The 17,176-nt window shown below is 42.6% G+C and overlaps 2 protein-coding genes across 2 annotated transcripts in view; one reads left to right on the forward strand and one right to left on the reverse strand.

The window, feature by feature from the left end:
- Positions 1–2,206: 2,206 nt before the first annotated feature.
- On the reverse strand, positions 2,207–7,272 carry XBP1 (X-box binding protein 1). Its single transcript, XM_037052421.1, is given in 6 exon segments — positions 2,207–3,322; positions 3,604–3,687; positions 3,690–3,749; positions 4,931–5,071; positions 5,844–5,940; positions 6,987–7,272. Coding segments are annotated over 6 exon segments (1,170 nt in total). The 5' UTR covers positions 7,217–7,272; the 3' UTR covers positions 2,207–2,764.
- Positions 7,273–8,483: 1,211 nt separating this feature from the next.
- Positions 8,484–17,176, forward strand: part of ZNRF3 (zinc and ring finger 3) — a 198,283-nt gene continuing 189,590 nt past the window's right edge. Inside the window, exon 1 of the mRNA XM_037052420.1 lies at positions 8,484–8,666. The gene's annotated coding sequence lies outside the window, so the exon portion shown is untranslated. The remainder of the gene's footprint in view (positions 8,667–17,176) is intronic.

Genomic DNA, 17,176 nt, shown 5'->3' on the forward strand with positions numbered 1-17,176 from the left:
CAGATTTGACCAGTGGTTTTGCAGTCTTTTTGCAGCAATACCTAAAGTGGCATTTAGATTCCATCAGAATCTACAGTGAAGTTCAGGCAGTGTAATACTTCATTACTTGAGGGGGAATATAGTTTTGTGTACACCAGTTTGGTTTAAATATTCTACCATTGGCATTTTAGAGGTGATAACTCCAGCCAGATAAAGATTTTGTCTTTGAACAACTGATTAGTGAGTAAATAAGCCAGTCTTGCTGTTTCTCAATGAACATATAGAAGTCACAAGGGTAAAGGTTTAGTTCTTAGATTATAGACTTTAACCAATGCCATAAAACATTCCTGGAGTAGGCAGCATTACCTTCTGCCTACAGTTCTGCGCCTACTTTGTTTGCTCCAATAGCATGCCTGGAAAAACAAGGGCGCGCACACAGATTGGTGTTACAAGGCCCAGGGAAATGGTGTGTAGCCATCTGTCACTTGATTCTTTCAATTATGGACAACTCTTAACATCGTGTTTTGGTTTTGTAGGAAAAGGTGTTGATTTTTGTTGCTAACCATTGGATTTAGTGTCTCAATATGAAGATGTCCTTGAATACCAGGTGTTTTCTCAAGACTGAGCAGTGTTTAGTTTTTTTCACCCATCTGTGCAGGAAATGAAAACCCTGATAAATCTACACAGGTTATGTATGTCCTGTGTGTTTTTCCTGTTAGTACAGCTGCCTCTTTCATGTGATGTCATTGAATGGAAACTACTTGAACCTCAGTCTCCAGATGCTTGTGCTATTATGATGGAGACTTAAAATGCATCTGTAATTGCATCTGCCTACACAATCCCTAAATATATTCTCAGCTCTTAAGATTTCAGTTGCAGAAAATCAGGTGATCAAGTTTTTAATCACAGGGACAGCTGGAGACAGTCCTTACTTACATTTATGTTACACAAACTTAAAGAGTCCAAGTAAGTTTGTATGCCAAGAACCAGGATTGGGCTCTGGCTTCAGTGACCAGGGATCTTAGGCTGTCTTGCAAGTATGCTTGTGGACATGGCTCCGGTCACACCAAAAGCATCCCCTTGTATTTGGTTGTGACGCTACCTTGCATTTCCTTGCTGCTTGGGACTCTGAATCCCATCTCCTTTTCTGTACTGTTCTCATTCACTTTGACCTCCCCAGGGGTTGTCTTAATACTGGCACAGAATGCTGGCATAGGTGAAGTGTTTTTAAGTAGGAAAGCCCTGTAGTATCTTTTAAGAGGATTCCCAAGAGGTGCACCATAAAGGATGATGAGGTCATCAAGTCTCTAGTTTGGGGACTGTATTAATGTCTAGGATTTTTCCTTCAACAGGTTCATTCTTTAGTGAAACTGGTTCCAGAGTGTAAGAGATTAAAATCCTCCAAAAGTGGATTAGGTGATAGTAGCCAACTTCTGAGTGCTTGGGATGGTGCCCGGCATATCCTAAGTGTTTATATCATCTGTGTGAACTGTTTAACAACTGTTAGAGATGTTGACTGTTATGCCCTTTTACAGATGGGGAAATAAGTGATATTAGACATCCAGGGTTACCCAGCTAACAGTGACAGTTAAACTCAGGGAGTCTCATTCTAGATTATGCTCTTAATTCCTTTAATAATTGTAGGAGAACTTTGATATTTAATGGCATCTCATGCTATACCACATGAGATGGTATAGCAAAACAGTGGTTGAGGGTTCTAGCTCTGCCACTTAATAGCTGTGATATTGGTCCATTAGGCTGAAGAAACCCTCAAATATAGTAACTGCTCATAGTAGAGTATATCACTTATGGCCACCAGGAATTGGAGCAGGTAGTAATCAAGGGAGCAAAGCCTTCAGTCACTTTAACAACTGGCATACTTACTGAAGTTGGATAAATCGTTGGATAAACCATTTATCCAAACAGCGAATCACCTAGAGGGAACGAAAGACAAGCTCAAGAAAGAATCAAGGAACAAGGCCCTGGCTGGCGTAGCTCAGTGGACTGAGCACGGGCCTGCGAACCAGAGGATCGCGGTTCAATTCCCAGTCAGGGCACATACCTGGGTTGCAGGCCAGTTCCCAGCAGGGGACACACGATACATTGTGTGTCCTCAGCAGAGGCAACCATACACTGATATTTCTCTCCCTCTCTCCTTCCCTTCCCCTCTAAAAGATAAATAAATAAAAATATTTAAAAAAAAAAAAAGAATCAAGGAACAAAGACACTGCATTGCACTTTTTAATTGCATGGGTAGTTTTAAATAAATGGAGAAAGCACCTTCAGAAGTTACACTAGCAGGGAAAGATTCCATTGAGCATTTACATAGTAAATTTCTATAGCTTAATAAAAGATTCTTGATCTTTACTGGAACTGTACATGAGGGAAAAGGAGCCCCCTCAGGTAGGTTTCTCTTTGCTTGCAGAAGCAAACTAAAGGACCTAAAATTGGAGGCAAGCCTGGGATGCTGAGAAGAGAAATGACAAAGGGCCGTTCATAAATTCCCTGTCTAACGTCCTCTACATAAGTATTTTAGGGCAAACTGCTGCCCTTAAGATAAAGGTACAACCTCAAAAGCTGTAATTCTGCATTACTGTACTACAGTGGAGTACCTTGCACTGCTGAATGTCAAGAGATAATACCTGGGGTGACCTGTGAGGTTTGAATAGACAAATTCTTTGCTATGTACCTTCTACTTTGGCTTTTGAATGAAGCACAAAAAGCCCCTTCTGCCATCTTCCAGGCAGTGTAATAGTCAAGGAAAAGGGTAGTAGTGGATCATTCCTTAGACACTAATAAGCTGGGGGAAAAGCTCATTGGCAAAACTGTCCTCCCAAGAATGGTCTCCACCAAGCAAAGAGGACATGTCGCTGAAAGGGGAAGGAGAGCCCTCATATCTACAGTCACTGTAAGCATCCAGCAGGCAGGGAGATGGCTTCAGGCAGTGGCTGGATGAAAGCAGATCTGGGAGATCCAGCTCTGGAATGAAGTCATCTTCTACAAGTTCTTCCTTCACTGCCACAGTTAATTCAGGGTGATCTTTCTCTGAGGGGCTGGAAGGTGCTTCCTCGATTTTCACTACCACGTTAGCTTTGCTCTCTGTCTCAGAGGGGATCTCTAAGACTAGGGGCTTGGTATACACATGGTCAAAACGAATCAGTTCATTAATGGCTTCCAGCTTCGCTGATGACGTCCCCAGTGATGGAGAAGGGGAGGCCGGTAAGGAACTGGGTCCTTCTGGGTAGACCTCTGGGAGCTGCTCCATGCTGGTAGGCTCTGGAGAAGGACACCTGAAGAACATGACTGGGTCCAAGTTGAACAGAATACCCAACAGGATATCAGACTGCAAGAAGAAAAAAATAAATGGAGTCCAACTATGAGACTGCATCTGGGAATCCACCTCAAATACTTAGTACTGGGTTCCACAATGCAAACTCATCACCATGCTGTATGATAACCTCTGCAAACCACCCAATCCACTCACCTGGGATCACCTGGAAGCAGGAAGGTGGTAGATGTTCACTCCTAACCCAACCCAAGCTAACTTATACCCTCATCTGTCTGGTTAGAGAGACGGCATCAAACATGTCCTACAGCTCTTCAGTAAATCCAGATAACCCCTACCTCAGAGTCCGAAGAGTCAACACCGTCAGAATCCACGGGGAGATGCTCTGGAGGGGCAACAACTGGGCCTGCACCTGCTGCAGAGGTGCACGTAGTCTGAGTGCTGCGGACTCAGCAGACCCGGCCACCAGCCTCACTTCATCCCCCTGAGAGGAAACACCAAAGTGAGTAAACTGCTCCACGGCTGAGAATCCCCAAGGAAAAATGCCCACAGGGAACGTGATTCTCAACTTTCAAGAAAGTTAGAAAACTAATCTTTAGAGCTGAAATCTCTCCCTTACCTTTGTTATTTCCATTTTCTTGAGTCCTCCTCAAGAAAAGATGAGAAAAGGGAGTAAGACTAACTTTTCATTATAATTTTATACGCTATGAAACATTCTTTACTCCCCAAAGATTCAAGCAGGATTAATAGTCCTCTTTAAGATTTTATTTATTTACTTTCAGAGAGAGGAGAAGGGAGAAAAAGACGGAGAGAAACATTGATCGGTTGCCTCTCGCACATCCTGGCCCACAACCCAGACATGTGCCCTGACGGGGAATCAAATTGGTGACCTTTCAATCTGTGGACAACACCCAACCCATTGAGCCACACCAACCAGGGCTAGGATTGATATTTTTAAATAATGCCCTAAATGACAGTCTCAGTAATAATGTCCTTAGTAATAGAATACTATAGTAAATTTAGGCCCTGAATCTTTTTTGATAGTAATTATTTTAAAGTTTGTCTTGAATACTACTACCTTCACAGAGTAGAACAGCCCTACTGTCGATCTTAGACCATGTAAGCATTGTCACTGAAGTTAACAGAATCCAAAGATTAAAAGCCATAAATCTCTTGTTGTTGTTGTTAAAGAGAAGGAGAGAAACATCAATGTGTGGTTGCTTCTTGAGTACCCCCTACCGGGCACCTGGCCCACAACCCAGGCACGTGCCCTAGAAGGAGAACTGAACCAGAGACCCTTTTGATTCACAGGCCTGCACTCAATCCCCTGAGCCACACCAGCTGGGGCTAAAAGCTGTAAAGAAATGTCACTATGAAAATGTATCCTTTCCCTACTCATTCGTATTCATCAAAAAGCTACTGTAAATTTAGTAACACTCAAAGTCAGATTTGACTGGCTCTCTTACTCTGATTCTGCTTAATACTAGCACATCTTACTGGCTAGCAACATTTGGTAGTACTTACTGTTAGAGAACCATGTAACTTAATTGTTAGGACTGAGTACTCCAATACACAATTGAAAATAAATGTCATTAAAGAAAAAGGTCTGGTCATGTCATTTAGAACCAGGCAACTTATCACATATGACACCAAAAAAGGACCTACCTTGGTCTCCTCCTCCTCTCCTGCTGAAGCATCCTGAACCTGGGCGTCCATCCCCAAGCGCTGTCTTAACTCCTGGTTCTCTACTACAAGGCCATGAGTTTTCTCTCGTAAAAGCTGATTTTCTAGCAAAAGTTTTTGGTTCTGGAAGAAAGTGCATAAGAGGCTATTAAAACATCAGATGATGTTTCACTGAATACACCAGATGATGTTTCACTACAATGAATTTCCTTCTATATTGGAAAAACTATGCTTATTCAGTTCATATTAGGTGTTAGAAGGCATGGTCCTAATCACTAAGTTATTTAAGAAGGGTCATTTCATGGGGGTCACAAATAAGACACCTCCAACCAATACAGACCTCACCCTAAAGGGTGACTTGTAGCTTTAATTTAAATGTTTAAAAAAACTCCTATCTTGAACTGGCAGGTAATTATAAAAGTGGACCATAAAGTCAAAATGTGTAAAACAAGAAATAAAAACAATATAAATAATCCTTATGTATTCAGGATGTGTAACTGGCAACAATTTAAGACTAGGTGGACCCTAAAAGGGACAGAGAACCGTTAGTGGACTTTGGCCAAGCCAGGAGAGGGCTCAAGTTTAAGCAATGATTTCCTATCTACTCTTAATAACTGCTTAGTACCAACTCGATAAACACTGTTGTAATGTTGTAACTCACCAGCTTTGAAACAGATCTAGCACCACAGGCCAGAAGGTCGATCATTGTCTCACCAAACTTCACCACTTAACCAACTACCCATCTACCCTCGCTTAGATTAGTTAAACTTTGAATTACAGGTTCAGTTTTATTCTAAATGGACTGAAACAACTTGGGATGGGCAACAAATACCAGAACATTTATCAAGCAAGGGTATTACAATGGATGAAAGAGTCTAGCCTTAAGTATTTTTACCTCTTCTTCCAAATCTACCACTTGTTGTTCCAGCTCACTCATTCGAGCTTTCTTTCGGTCTCTGGCAGTCTGAGCTGCTACTCTGTTTTTCAGTTTCCTAGGAACAGAAGGGATATACCACACTGAGTCATCTCAAACCTTATTTATATCTTTATTTGAAAACGTGGCCAGCTGGTGTTTTCACATCAGTTTACAGTGTACGGTAGAATGATGGTAAAACACACTTCGGGCTCTTCCCCTCACTCAAAGAAAACAAAAATACAGCCTTCTTTCAATCTAGCGCGAAGAACTGCTTTATTCTCTCCCATATTGCGTCATCCACCTCAGTCCATTCCGGCCACAGCACGGGGGCTGGACACAAATATTACTCATCTTGCAACGTAAGAAATTTCCTCCTCCCTCTTCCACTCCCCGGTTGCTTCCTGACTCCGATTCCCTCCACCGGGATCAACCAGGACTGTCTAAATCTAGTGAAGGCCTCAGTTGCGCAATGACATGAACCCTCTCCCCCCCAGCACAGCTCAAACAGGGTAGAGGCTGACGCCTTCCCCTAGGCAGTGCTGAGACCCTAGGCAGTCCTGGATCCTCGATCCTAGGCCAGAGCCGCGTCTGCCGGAAGAGGCACTTAATAAACCACACAGTGCACGCGGCTCAGAAAAGAACTAACATTACTTAGTTAAATAATGGGCATTGCCCTCTTAATCTCCCCAATGACCTCATGAAGCAATTACCATTTTAAGGACGCAGAGACTGAATTTGACCAGAAACCCACACAGAGCTCACAGCCCTTTCAATAGCTGTCATTTCAGCTGCTCCTCAAAATACAGTAGGTAAACTGAGAGGCTACTCGACTTCAAGTTCAGAAAAGCTGCTTCTGTGGTCATCAAAGGGGCCTGGAACCCAGGTGCCTGCATACCCAGCTCTAGGCATCTCTAACGAGATAGAAAAGAAGGAAATAAAAAGACCTGAGCAGCCCGGACTCAACTCAGCGTGGTGGATCCCGTCCGTCCAGACTTCCTGTCCCGCCCCGCGCCACGCTGGCACCAGACTGGCCGGGCCCAGGGCGCCCGAGCGCGGCCCAATCCAGACCCAGACCCCCGTCCCGGTTTCAGATCCGGTCCCAGACCCGGATCCCTCGCCCACCTCCGCAGCGCCTTCTCCTCGGGGCTCAGGTGTGTGAGGCGCTGTCGCTTTCGTGCCTGAGTTGGACCCCCGCTCTCTGCCTCTGGGCTGGCCCCTCGCTGGCCCGCCGGCAGCATGAGTGGCACATTCCGGCCGGCCGGGGCTCCGGCGGCAGCGGCGGGCTTGCTGGACAGAAGAAGCACTTTGGGAGCCCCGGCGGCCGGGCTCTGCGCGGATGCCACCACTACCATGGCCCAAGAGTGTCCACACGAACGCGTACTGCCACCGCCCAGCCTCCCGGCTCTGCCGCCCCAGCCTTTCTATGGTCGTGGCCCCCCGCGATTGGCCAGCGCCGCGTGACGCACGACAAATCTCGTCACCTATTGGTTCTGAGCGCCCTGTGGGGGCGGAGCCAAAGTGTCCAGCGGGGCGGCGCTCTTTCTCCTGGGATATGCGGGCGACATTTTTTCCTGGGGCGACCGGCAGGACCCAGTCTTGGCCGGGTGCGGGAGCCCGCATGGCTGGGGCTAGGTGGAGTCTCCGTAGCAAACTAGTTTTTCCCCTAGGCTGACGCATATTTACTCGAAATGACGACTTAATTCCAAACCGAGAGACTTCCAGACAGGAATTTTTACCCGAACAGATTGTTACCGCTGGCTGGTAGAATTTTAACTCCTACGCCGCTTCGTACCCCACCGAGTGGACGGAGGGTCGAGAGAGAACTGAATCGGGCCTTGAGTTGAAAAACAAAGCCTGTAAAGAAATTCTGCAAAATAAGAGCCTTTATTTAGATGAGATAGCGCATTTTTAGTTCATGGTAAGGGCTTAATAAAAACGATAGATGTTATCTCCGAGTGGCAGGAATACATGTGTTTTCATTTTTTTCTTTGCATTTCTAAGTTTTCTAGTATGAGAGTATGTAACCTTTTTAAGGACAAAAAAAAAATTTCATTTGTAGAAATGAAGGGCAGTTCAAGGTTTATGCCCCGCGGCGGTTGCGGTGTGATGGGGGTGGAGGAGTTGGGGGCGTGGAGAACGGCCTTGAGAAAGACGGGTCCTCGGGACCCTCGGGTCCTCGGGTCCCAGTTAGGGACCGATTTAGACACACGAATACTAACATGGAAAACCCCGAGAAAGCACCTCACACGTGTAAGTTTACTTTTTAGAAGCAAATAACAAACTGTTAAGTTCCCTAGAGTCACAAAGTACTACAAGTAGTTACTGTTTCCTCTGTTCAGCACAGTTCTAAATTCTAGGGAGGCAAAGATTAGTGAACTCCTAACCAGTGACTGGAACATCTGCAAAAAGTGAAAAGATAGAGTTAGTTCTAGGCAATTCTACAGTGTTAGTATGTCGGATTAGTTCTTCAGTTATATTTTGGTGTGAAGGGAACAGGATGGGAAGAAGGGACTAAATTCAATCGCTTGATATGTAGGCCCTTCACAGGGGCACAGTTCCTGTTATTCCCACGGGTGCCCCATGAAGCCTCCCAACACGTATTTTCTTCTTCCAAATTGGCAAAGTGAAATCAGTGACAATTTATTTAAAATGAGCTGGCCCAGCTCACGGCTTCCTGGGCATATGCTGCTTCTATGGACAGGAAAAGAGGTGGTGGTGATCCCAGATTCCCCAGGACAAAGAAGGATGCCTCCTTAACTCTGGTCAGCCTTGAGCTACGTGGGTCCTAACGTACCTGCAAGGGTAATAGAGTCACGTCTCCCAGGCCTTTCAGGAGAAGTTTTTGGACTTCCTTCTGGTTGAAAACTGCACGTTTAAGGGTAAAGGACCCTTTGGAAAGCTGTAAGACATTCTGAGAAAAGTCATGTAATTGTCATGCAACCTTTTATTTATTAAGTTAATATTTGTGAAGGTCAAGAGAATGTCTGGCACTGTGTGAAAAAAAAATCCCGGTAAAACTAAAAAGAAATTTAAATCATTTAGGCATAAGAAGATAATGCATGAGGTCTCCATAACATAGTGAGTAACCAACCATGTGGAGAAGGCCCGAGATGCTGGTGTAGAGGAGAAAAGTTGGATGGATTTCGTTTTGGTCTTGCTTAACCAGGTAGTAAAGTAATGTTGAAACCAACTCCCCCAGTTTTGTGTTTAAGGCTTTTATCTTTCTGATAAAATTTAAAATCAGCCCTGGCTGGTGTAGCTCGGTGGATTCAGCGAGGGCCTGTGAACCAAAGGATTGAGGTTTGATTCCCAGTCAGGGCACATGCCTGGGTTGCAGGCCAGTTCCTGGTAGGGGACACATGAGAGGCAGCCATACATTGATATTTCTCTCCCACTCTCCTTCCCTTCCCCTCTAAAGATAAACAAATAAAATCTTTAAAAAATACCTTTTCACGAAAAAAAAATTTTTTTTAAATCATGCCCATTTTAAAGTAATTTGACTCAATGCAGATTGCTATTTATGAAGTCTCCAGCACTCACATGCAAACCTTTGAACAGTTTCAAATCCTCCATGTAAGACTAATCTGACCATTTCTTGCATCAGATGCCATTAGCCTTTTAAAGCATTTACTAGGCACTGGTGATAAGAGCTCTAAAGTATATGCAATACAAAGTTCTTAGTCTTGGTGAACTGTAAGAGAAGCAGGAAATCATTAAATGATGAGAAGCAGGAAATCATTAAGTCTAAATAAGCGTCAATGCAACAATACAAAACCCAGTAAGACTGAAACTAAAATTCAAGAACCACTCTAATACGGCAGTCAGTTAACTATGTGTGGCTGTTAGGCACTTGAAATGTAGCTTCTCTGAATTAAAATGCACTGCAAACATGAAGGACAGACACAGTGGATTCGAAGACTTAGTATAAAAAATGTAAAATATTGATTTTATATTGATTACATGTTGAAATGATTGTTTGATATTTTGAGTTAAACTGCTTTTTTAAATTAATTTTACCTCTTTTTAAAAGTTGTTAAATTTTTTGTCTTGCACTATATTTTATTGGCTAGCCCTGGTCTAGGTGATATTTCAATGTGTAAGGTGGCCCAGGTAAACAGAGAGAAGGAAGGTCAATAAAAGTGTGTTAAGGTTCCTGCCTCCTTTTAGTGAAAAGATATACATAATGATCAATACTAGACAGACACTATTACAATAAATAGATGTGTTCACAGTGATTTTTGAATTAATGTGCATGTGCCCCTAAGGGCACAAAGAGACTTTCCAAGCCACGTGTGTGGACACATGCATAAAATCTCTTTTCCAAGATGCACAGGCCTGAGAATGGTGTCTCTGAAGCAGATTCTTTTCCCTGCCTCTCTTCTCCCTGTCACCACTCTTGGACCCTGCAGAGGGGAGACCCGCCTTCCACTCCTGCTGAATCTTTCCGAGGTGCCTGGTCCTGACTCAGAAAAACCACTGGGGTTCCAAACAAATAGGCCAGGCAAGCTATTTGTGATGGGATTGAGAAGAAAAAAAAATGACCCTCATCACCGAGTATCAAATTCCTTCCCAACTCCATCGGTTCTCATTCTTTGCTTTCAGCAAAATGGAAGGAAGACAAAACTGAGTTGTCAGCTGCGAGTTCAATACAAAAATGTTGGGTGATGAATCATTATGTGACTTGGCTTCCAACTCAAAAGATGTTCAAACAATTGAAGGACATTGTTCAAACGGAATGCCTTCCACCCTCATCCTCTTAGCCCTATGAATAATGGTTTTGGACACTTAAATTGTTGTAATGAAAAATAAAATGAAAGTGATGCCAAATCCTGTCTCATTCTAGCAATAAGTACTATTAATCCATTGATACATGAATCCAAAGATATATTTCCAATATAATTTTACTTTCTATGTTTAACAATTATTCATCAAAATTAGGAATGTATATTGTTTTGATAAACTTTATAATTTAATAAGCTCTATCTTATTTTAATTTAATTATAATAGCTCCATGCAGAATTATTTTTACAATAAGAAGAAAGTTTTTAAATACTTAAATACATGTACTTTTTTCAGGATAGCCTATTAGATAATCAAGAATAGACTTTTAAGTGTGAGAACTATATTACATTGGAATAAAATCCTATAAAGTTGAATGGAAATACAACTTAAAAGAGAAAAAGAAAGGAAAATTACAGGTTCTTATAAAAGAACTTGTTAGTACCTTTTTAAACTTTTGATTTTGTATAGGCTTCTAGTCAAGATGGGACAACCTCTTTGCACAACCATATCAAAATTACAACTAAAATATAGAACAACAATCACTCAGGAACATCAGAAATCAAGTTCAATGGAAGTCCAATAACTATGGAATTGAAGAAACCATATCCATCCAGACTGGTAAGAGGGGTGCAGATACAGAACAGGCTGGCCCCACACCCACGTGGATAAAAATTCAGGAGGAATATCTTGGGAGTGATGAGTCCCAGACCCACACCAGGCCCCAGGCCAGGATTCCAGTACCAGGAAGATAAATCTCTACAACTCCTGGTGGCTAAAACCAGCAGGAATTGAGTCAATGGAGGAGGCTGCTGGAGCCCTAAGCAGTTCCTCTTGGGGAACCCACACACGGACTCACCTACTCAGACTCACTCTCTCTGAGCTCCAGCACCAGGGTGGCAGCTTGAGGGGCACCATTGGTATACAAGGAGAGACTGAAGTGTCTGACGCTGGGGCGAACAGAGGCCACTGACCCATTGCTGAACCCTCCCCCCACAGAGCCTGCAGGCTGGTGCCATATCTAAGACTCCATCTACCTGACTAACACAGTGTGACCCACCATGGAGATTCTCAGAGGCTCTACCCCACCCAATTTACTGGGCCACCCTAGCTGCTTTCCCATAAGAATGGCTTATCTTGGCCCCTAAATCCTATCGAACAAGCAACAGCTGGCTTCAGCAAACCCTAGAGGTAGACAGATTAGAGTCATAGCTTGACTTCACCTGGGAATTGTCAAACCCAGCATGAGCAGCTGCCATCTCAGACTTCTTTATAACTCAGGCAGGGTGCCCCAGGCAAAATATAGGTAGGGGCTGACTTCGGCCCCAGGGCCAGCTCACCCAGTGGACAGCTACTGCACCTGCACAGCTGATCCTCCATGGAGGGCAGAGGTTGGTGGTCAGTGGTCACAGCAATCAAGGCTCAACTACAATAGGAAGGTGTACTCAGTCCACAGAGTGTATCTCAAGTACCCAGCCTGAGTGATCGGAAGTTGTAGCACTGGACCCTACAGAACACCTACTCCGTTAGGCCACACTACCAAGACACGGAGTCAAAGCAGCTTTACCTAATACTTAGAAACAAGCACAGGGAGGCTGCCAGAATGAGGAGACAAAAGAACCATGGCCCAGATGAAAGAAGTAACCAAAACTCCAGAAAAAGAACTAAACAAAATGGAGATAAGCAATCTATCAGGTGCAGAGTTCAAAACACTGTTTAACAATGTTTAGGAAACTCAGGACCTCAGCAGCATAAAAAGATCCAGTCAGAAACGAGGGATACACTAATTGAAATAAAGAACAATTTACAGAGAAACAACAGAATGATGAAGCCGAGAATCAAATCAATGATTTGTAACATGAGGAACCAAAAAACAACCATGCAGAAGAACAAGAAGAAAAAAGACTCCAAAAAAAAAAAAATGAATGAGGATAGTATAAACAGCCTCTGGGACAACTTAAGAGGTCCAACATTCTCCTTATAGGGGTGCCAGAAGAAGAACAGAAAGAACAAGAAATTGAAAACGTATCCGGAAAAACAGTGAAAGAACATTTTCCTAATTTGGTGAAGGAAATAGACATCCAAGTCCAGGAAGTGCAGAGAGTCCCTATTATGATGGATGCAAAGAGGTTCACTCCAAGACACGTCATTATTGAAAGGCCAAAGGTTAAAGATAAGGAGAGACTCTTAAAAGCAAAAGAAAAGAAGTTAGTTGCTGGAAGGTTGCTGGATGGGGGAGGAGGAGAACGGGTGAGGAGGTGAGGGGATCAGGAAGTACAAATAGGTAGTTACGGAAAGCCATGGGGATGTAAAGTACAGTATAGGAAATGGAGTGGCCAAAGATCTTATATGCTTGACCCATGGACATGAACAATAGTGGGGAGATTGCCTGAGAGTGTGGGAAGTGTTGGGTGGAAGATGGGCAAAGGGGGAAAAATCAGGACAACTGTAATAGTATAATCAACAAAATAGAATTGAAAAAATAAAAAGTAAACTTTTGATTTTGTTATGATTTCAAACTTACAGAAAAGAAGCAAGAATAATAGTTCCTGTATATTTTTCACCCAGACTCCTTACTTGGACTTCCCATGAACTTTTTACTGCATTTGTCTATAAGTCTTTCTCTCTGTGTATGTATATATGTATATATACATATGTCATTTATATATTTAAATTTTTCTGAACCATTTATGAATGAATTTCAGATATGATGCCCGTTACTCCTAAAGTACTATATTTATGTATTTTCTAAAATCAAGGAATATTCTCCTTATAACAGCAATACCACCACCCAAATCAGGAAATTAGCATATGTATAGATAAAGTATCACTATCAATCACCAAATTCCATTCATATTTCTCTGATTGTTCCAATAATGCCCTTTATAGTCTAGAATCTGGTTCAAGTTCAAGCATTGCATATGGTGACGACCGTGTCTTGTTAATGTCCTTCCATTGAGACCTTGTCTTTTCTGACCTTTTTTTTTTTTTAATTTACAGACCAATTTACCTTGTAGAATGTCCCTCCGTTTCGATGCGTTTAGTGTCACCTCACGACTTATGCGTGTTGGGCAGGATTGCTGCAAATGTGAGGCCACGTTCCGCTCAGCGCATCCTATCAGGGGGCGTGAGATCTCGTTTGTCCCCTAACCAGAGATACTGACTTTACCAGCTGCTTAAGATGGCGTCTGCCAAGTCTCTCCACTGTGAAGTTAGTCATTACTATACTTACTAACAAGTATTTTCTGGAGGACATTTTGACACACCTAACTCTCCTAGTATGCGTTAGACTTTCACCCACCAGTTTTAGGATTCATTGAGGACGGTTCTTCCCTAAATTAGTGCAATAATGATTTCCTCGCAATTCCTTCAGTCTTTATGATTTGGAATTCTATGATATGCCAGAACTTCCCCTTCTTATATATTTATTGATTTCAGCATCAACTCATGGAGTCCTATTTAACTTTGTGGGTTAAAGGCTATTACCACAGGTCCTGGCCAGGTAGCTCAGTTGGTTAGAGTATCTTCCCCATACACAAAGGTTATGGGTTCTGTTGGGAACTGCCCCACCTGTTTTCAGAAGCTGTAACCACCCCACCCCCACCCCCCTGTCCCCTGCCCATGGCTAAGGCTGAGAAAAGGACCTTGGGACAACAAGCCACTTAGGAGACAAAGCTTATCTTCCTTGTAGGGACACCACCTCTGCCCGCTTTCTCTTCACCTTGCTTGGCCCCAGGTGGATGACCTGTTAGCCAATGACAGGTAAGATTCCCTAAAAGAGGGAGGACCTGAGATAGGCATGGTCGTGAAGGGGCCCCCAGGGATGGACTTGAGGGGCTATAGAAAAAGGGGCTGATGGACCCTCACCCCTCAGCTTTGACATAGCCTGAGTCCTCATCCTGTCTGCAAGAAGTCTCCTAATCTCTTGGCTGCCTTACTTCCCCTGCCTGACTTAAGCCTGAAACAATGCTGGTGGTGGGTACTGCCCTGTGCTGGAAAGGGCAGGTTCCCTAGGGCGATCAGGCCTAAGAAAGAATGCATGAAATCCTATGAAACCTACTTTGCTAATACCCTCAATTTAAATAATAAGGGTCCAAGCAGGAAATGAGTTTGCTCCCCAAAGTTTTATGGCCCTTTAACTATCTGGTCCTGACTCAGAAATAGCCCTCAGAGCCCTTTGAATGCTATCTATTGTTTAATCATTTCTGCCTGACAATGATCAGTGAGCTTTACATATACACCCAGTATTCCTGGGCAAATTGAACCCAATAAAAGCTTGTTAAGGCAATGGTCTAGGCACTCCGAAGATTTTTCTCCTCTTGAGAGAGAAGCCGTGCTGTCCCTTTTCCTCCACAGGACTCGGCAGTCTGTGTGAACATGTCTTGTGTCTCATCCACACTGGTGCAGACCCCAGGAGCCGGGATCTGCATCAGGGTTCCATCCCTGTCAGGGCAACTGACCGATAGGAAAACCGACCGATGAGCACATGTACAAGTGGAACAACAAGTCAGTTTCTCTCCCTCCCCTCTTCTCTCTCTCTCTCAAATCAATCAATGAATTTTTTAAATCTATTACTACATTATTTATTTCGGTCCTTAAACTATCTTAAACTTGGCCAGTGGAAGCCCTTTCCCTTTTCTATTGGGGTAAAATTTATATTAAAAGACAGAAAACTACTTGAACAACAATTAAATAAAAAAATATATAACACCAGTCAGGGTACATGCCTGGGTTGCAGGCCAGTTCCCAGGGGACTCACAAGAGGCAACCATATATTGATATTTCTCTCCTCTCCTTCCCTTCCCCTCTAAAGATAAGTAAATAAGTAAATATATATATATATATATATATATATATATATATATAAAACAAAATTTACCGTTGTAACCATTTTTAGATGTCCAATTAAGGGTATTAATTAATTCACTTATATTGTTGTATTGCCATCACCACTACCCACTTCCAGAACTTTTTTGTCATCCCAAACGGAAACACTGTGTGCATTAACCAACAATTCTCCATTGCTCCCTTCCCCCAGCCCCTAGTCCCCTCTGTTGTACTGTCTGTCCCTCCCAGTTGCCTGTTCTACTTACCTCATGTAAGTGGAACCATACAGTGCTTGTCCCTTTGCGTCTGGTTTGTTTCCCTTAACACAATATCTTCAAGGTTAGCTGTGTCGTATGTATGGGAGCCTGTTTTTGACATATCCCCTTTCCGACACATCCCGGTCATTCTTTGAACCCATCCTTATTTTCCGGTACAAAAAGATATTATAGATTCATCTATTCTTTCCCAGGTCCAACCCTGGAATCAGTCATTTCTGCAGGAAGCTCTGACTTCTCTTTGTGGAGAATGACATTTAGTGACAAAAATCAGTGCACTAGGTATGCTTATTGCTACTGGGGGTGTTATTTCTTCTAAGTCCTTTCAGTAAATAGAACTCAGAAACTTATTTATGTGCATGTGTGTACATAGCCCCATATTTAGAAAGATATAGAAATAGATGTATGTACATATATACCTGTTTTTATATCTCTCTCTATGTATTAAAAATTCATGAGTGCACAGCAAAAACTCCAGTTCCAATCTAACACCAAAAGGTTTATTTTAGCCTTCTCTCTTTTCATAATTTAACTCTATTCTATGACGATTAACCTCGAAATGCTTACTTATTTGCTAAAGTCTCATGTATGAAAATGTATGTGACCACTCTGTTAGCAACGGCTAGTCGAATCCTCAGCCCCAGAACATGCCAACCCCACCTTCAGACAGACATTCTTTGCCAGCTCCTCAGCTCGTATTTAAACATGTGTGATAATGGAGAGCAAGTAGCTATAATTACAGTATTTAGATCCTACTGAACACATCTAAGACAGTGACACAAACAAGTTTTATTTACAATGTCAATATTCTCATTTGCATTGGAAATGACAGCCTTTGCCACTACTGAATCTTACCATGAGAAATTTTAGATGCCAAATTTTAAATGGGAGGTGTATACCTTTACTAAATCAATTTAGGGATCGTATGAACAAAAAAGTTCTAAGACCATTGTAGTAGAAGAATAGAAACAACATTAGGAGAGAGAAAGAGAGGACAAGAGTGAGAGAACAACAAGCCATCATTCCAGAAAATTAAGAAAAGGGGAAAACACAAGAAACAGTATGTAGAAGACATAAAGTAACATAGTAGCAGTAAGCCCAGATATATAATAAAAAATAAACACGAATGGACTGTTACTCTTTGTCAAAGAGAAAAGCTCTGATTGAATGCAAAGCCCAAAATCCAGCCACACGCTGTTTATCGGAGATGACACATAAATCAAAACAAAACAGCGTGAGAATAGAAAGTGGCTTATCGGGAAAATGTTTCCAAAAAGAAAGCATATGTAGCAACATTAGTATCAGACAGAATAGAATTTAAAGCAAAGGTATTAACAAGGACAGAGAAGGGTGTTTCCTGTTGATTTCAGGTACAAGTTGCCAGTCGTGAACCTTTAGAAACATAGTGACATAATTTTGAAACGTATAAAA

Source organism: Sturnira hondurensis, unplaced genomic scaffold (assembly GCF_014824575.4).
Source record: "Sturnira hondurensis isolate 20B ecotype Veracruz unplaced genomic scaffold, ASM1482457v3 Scaffold0007406, whole genome shotgun sequence".
Classification (NCBI taxonomy): Eukaryota; Metazoa; Chordata; class Mammalia; order Chiroptera; family Phyllostomidae; genus Sturnira; species Sturnira hondurensis.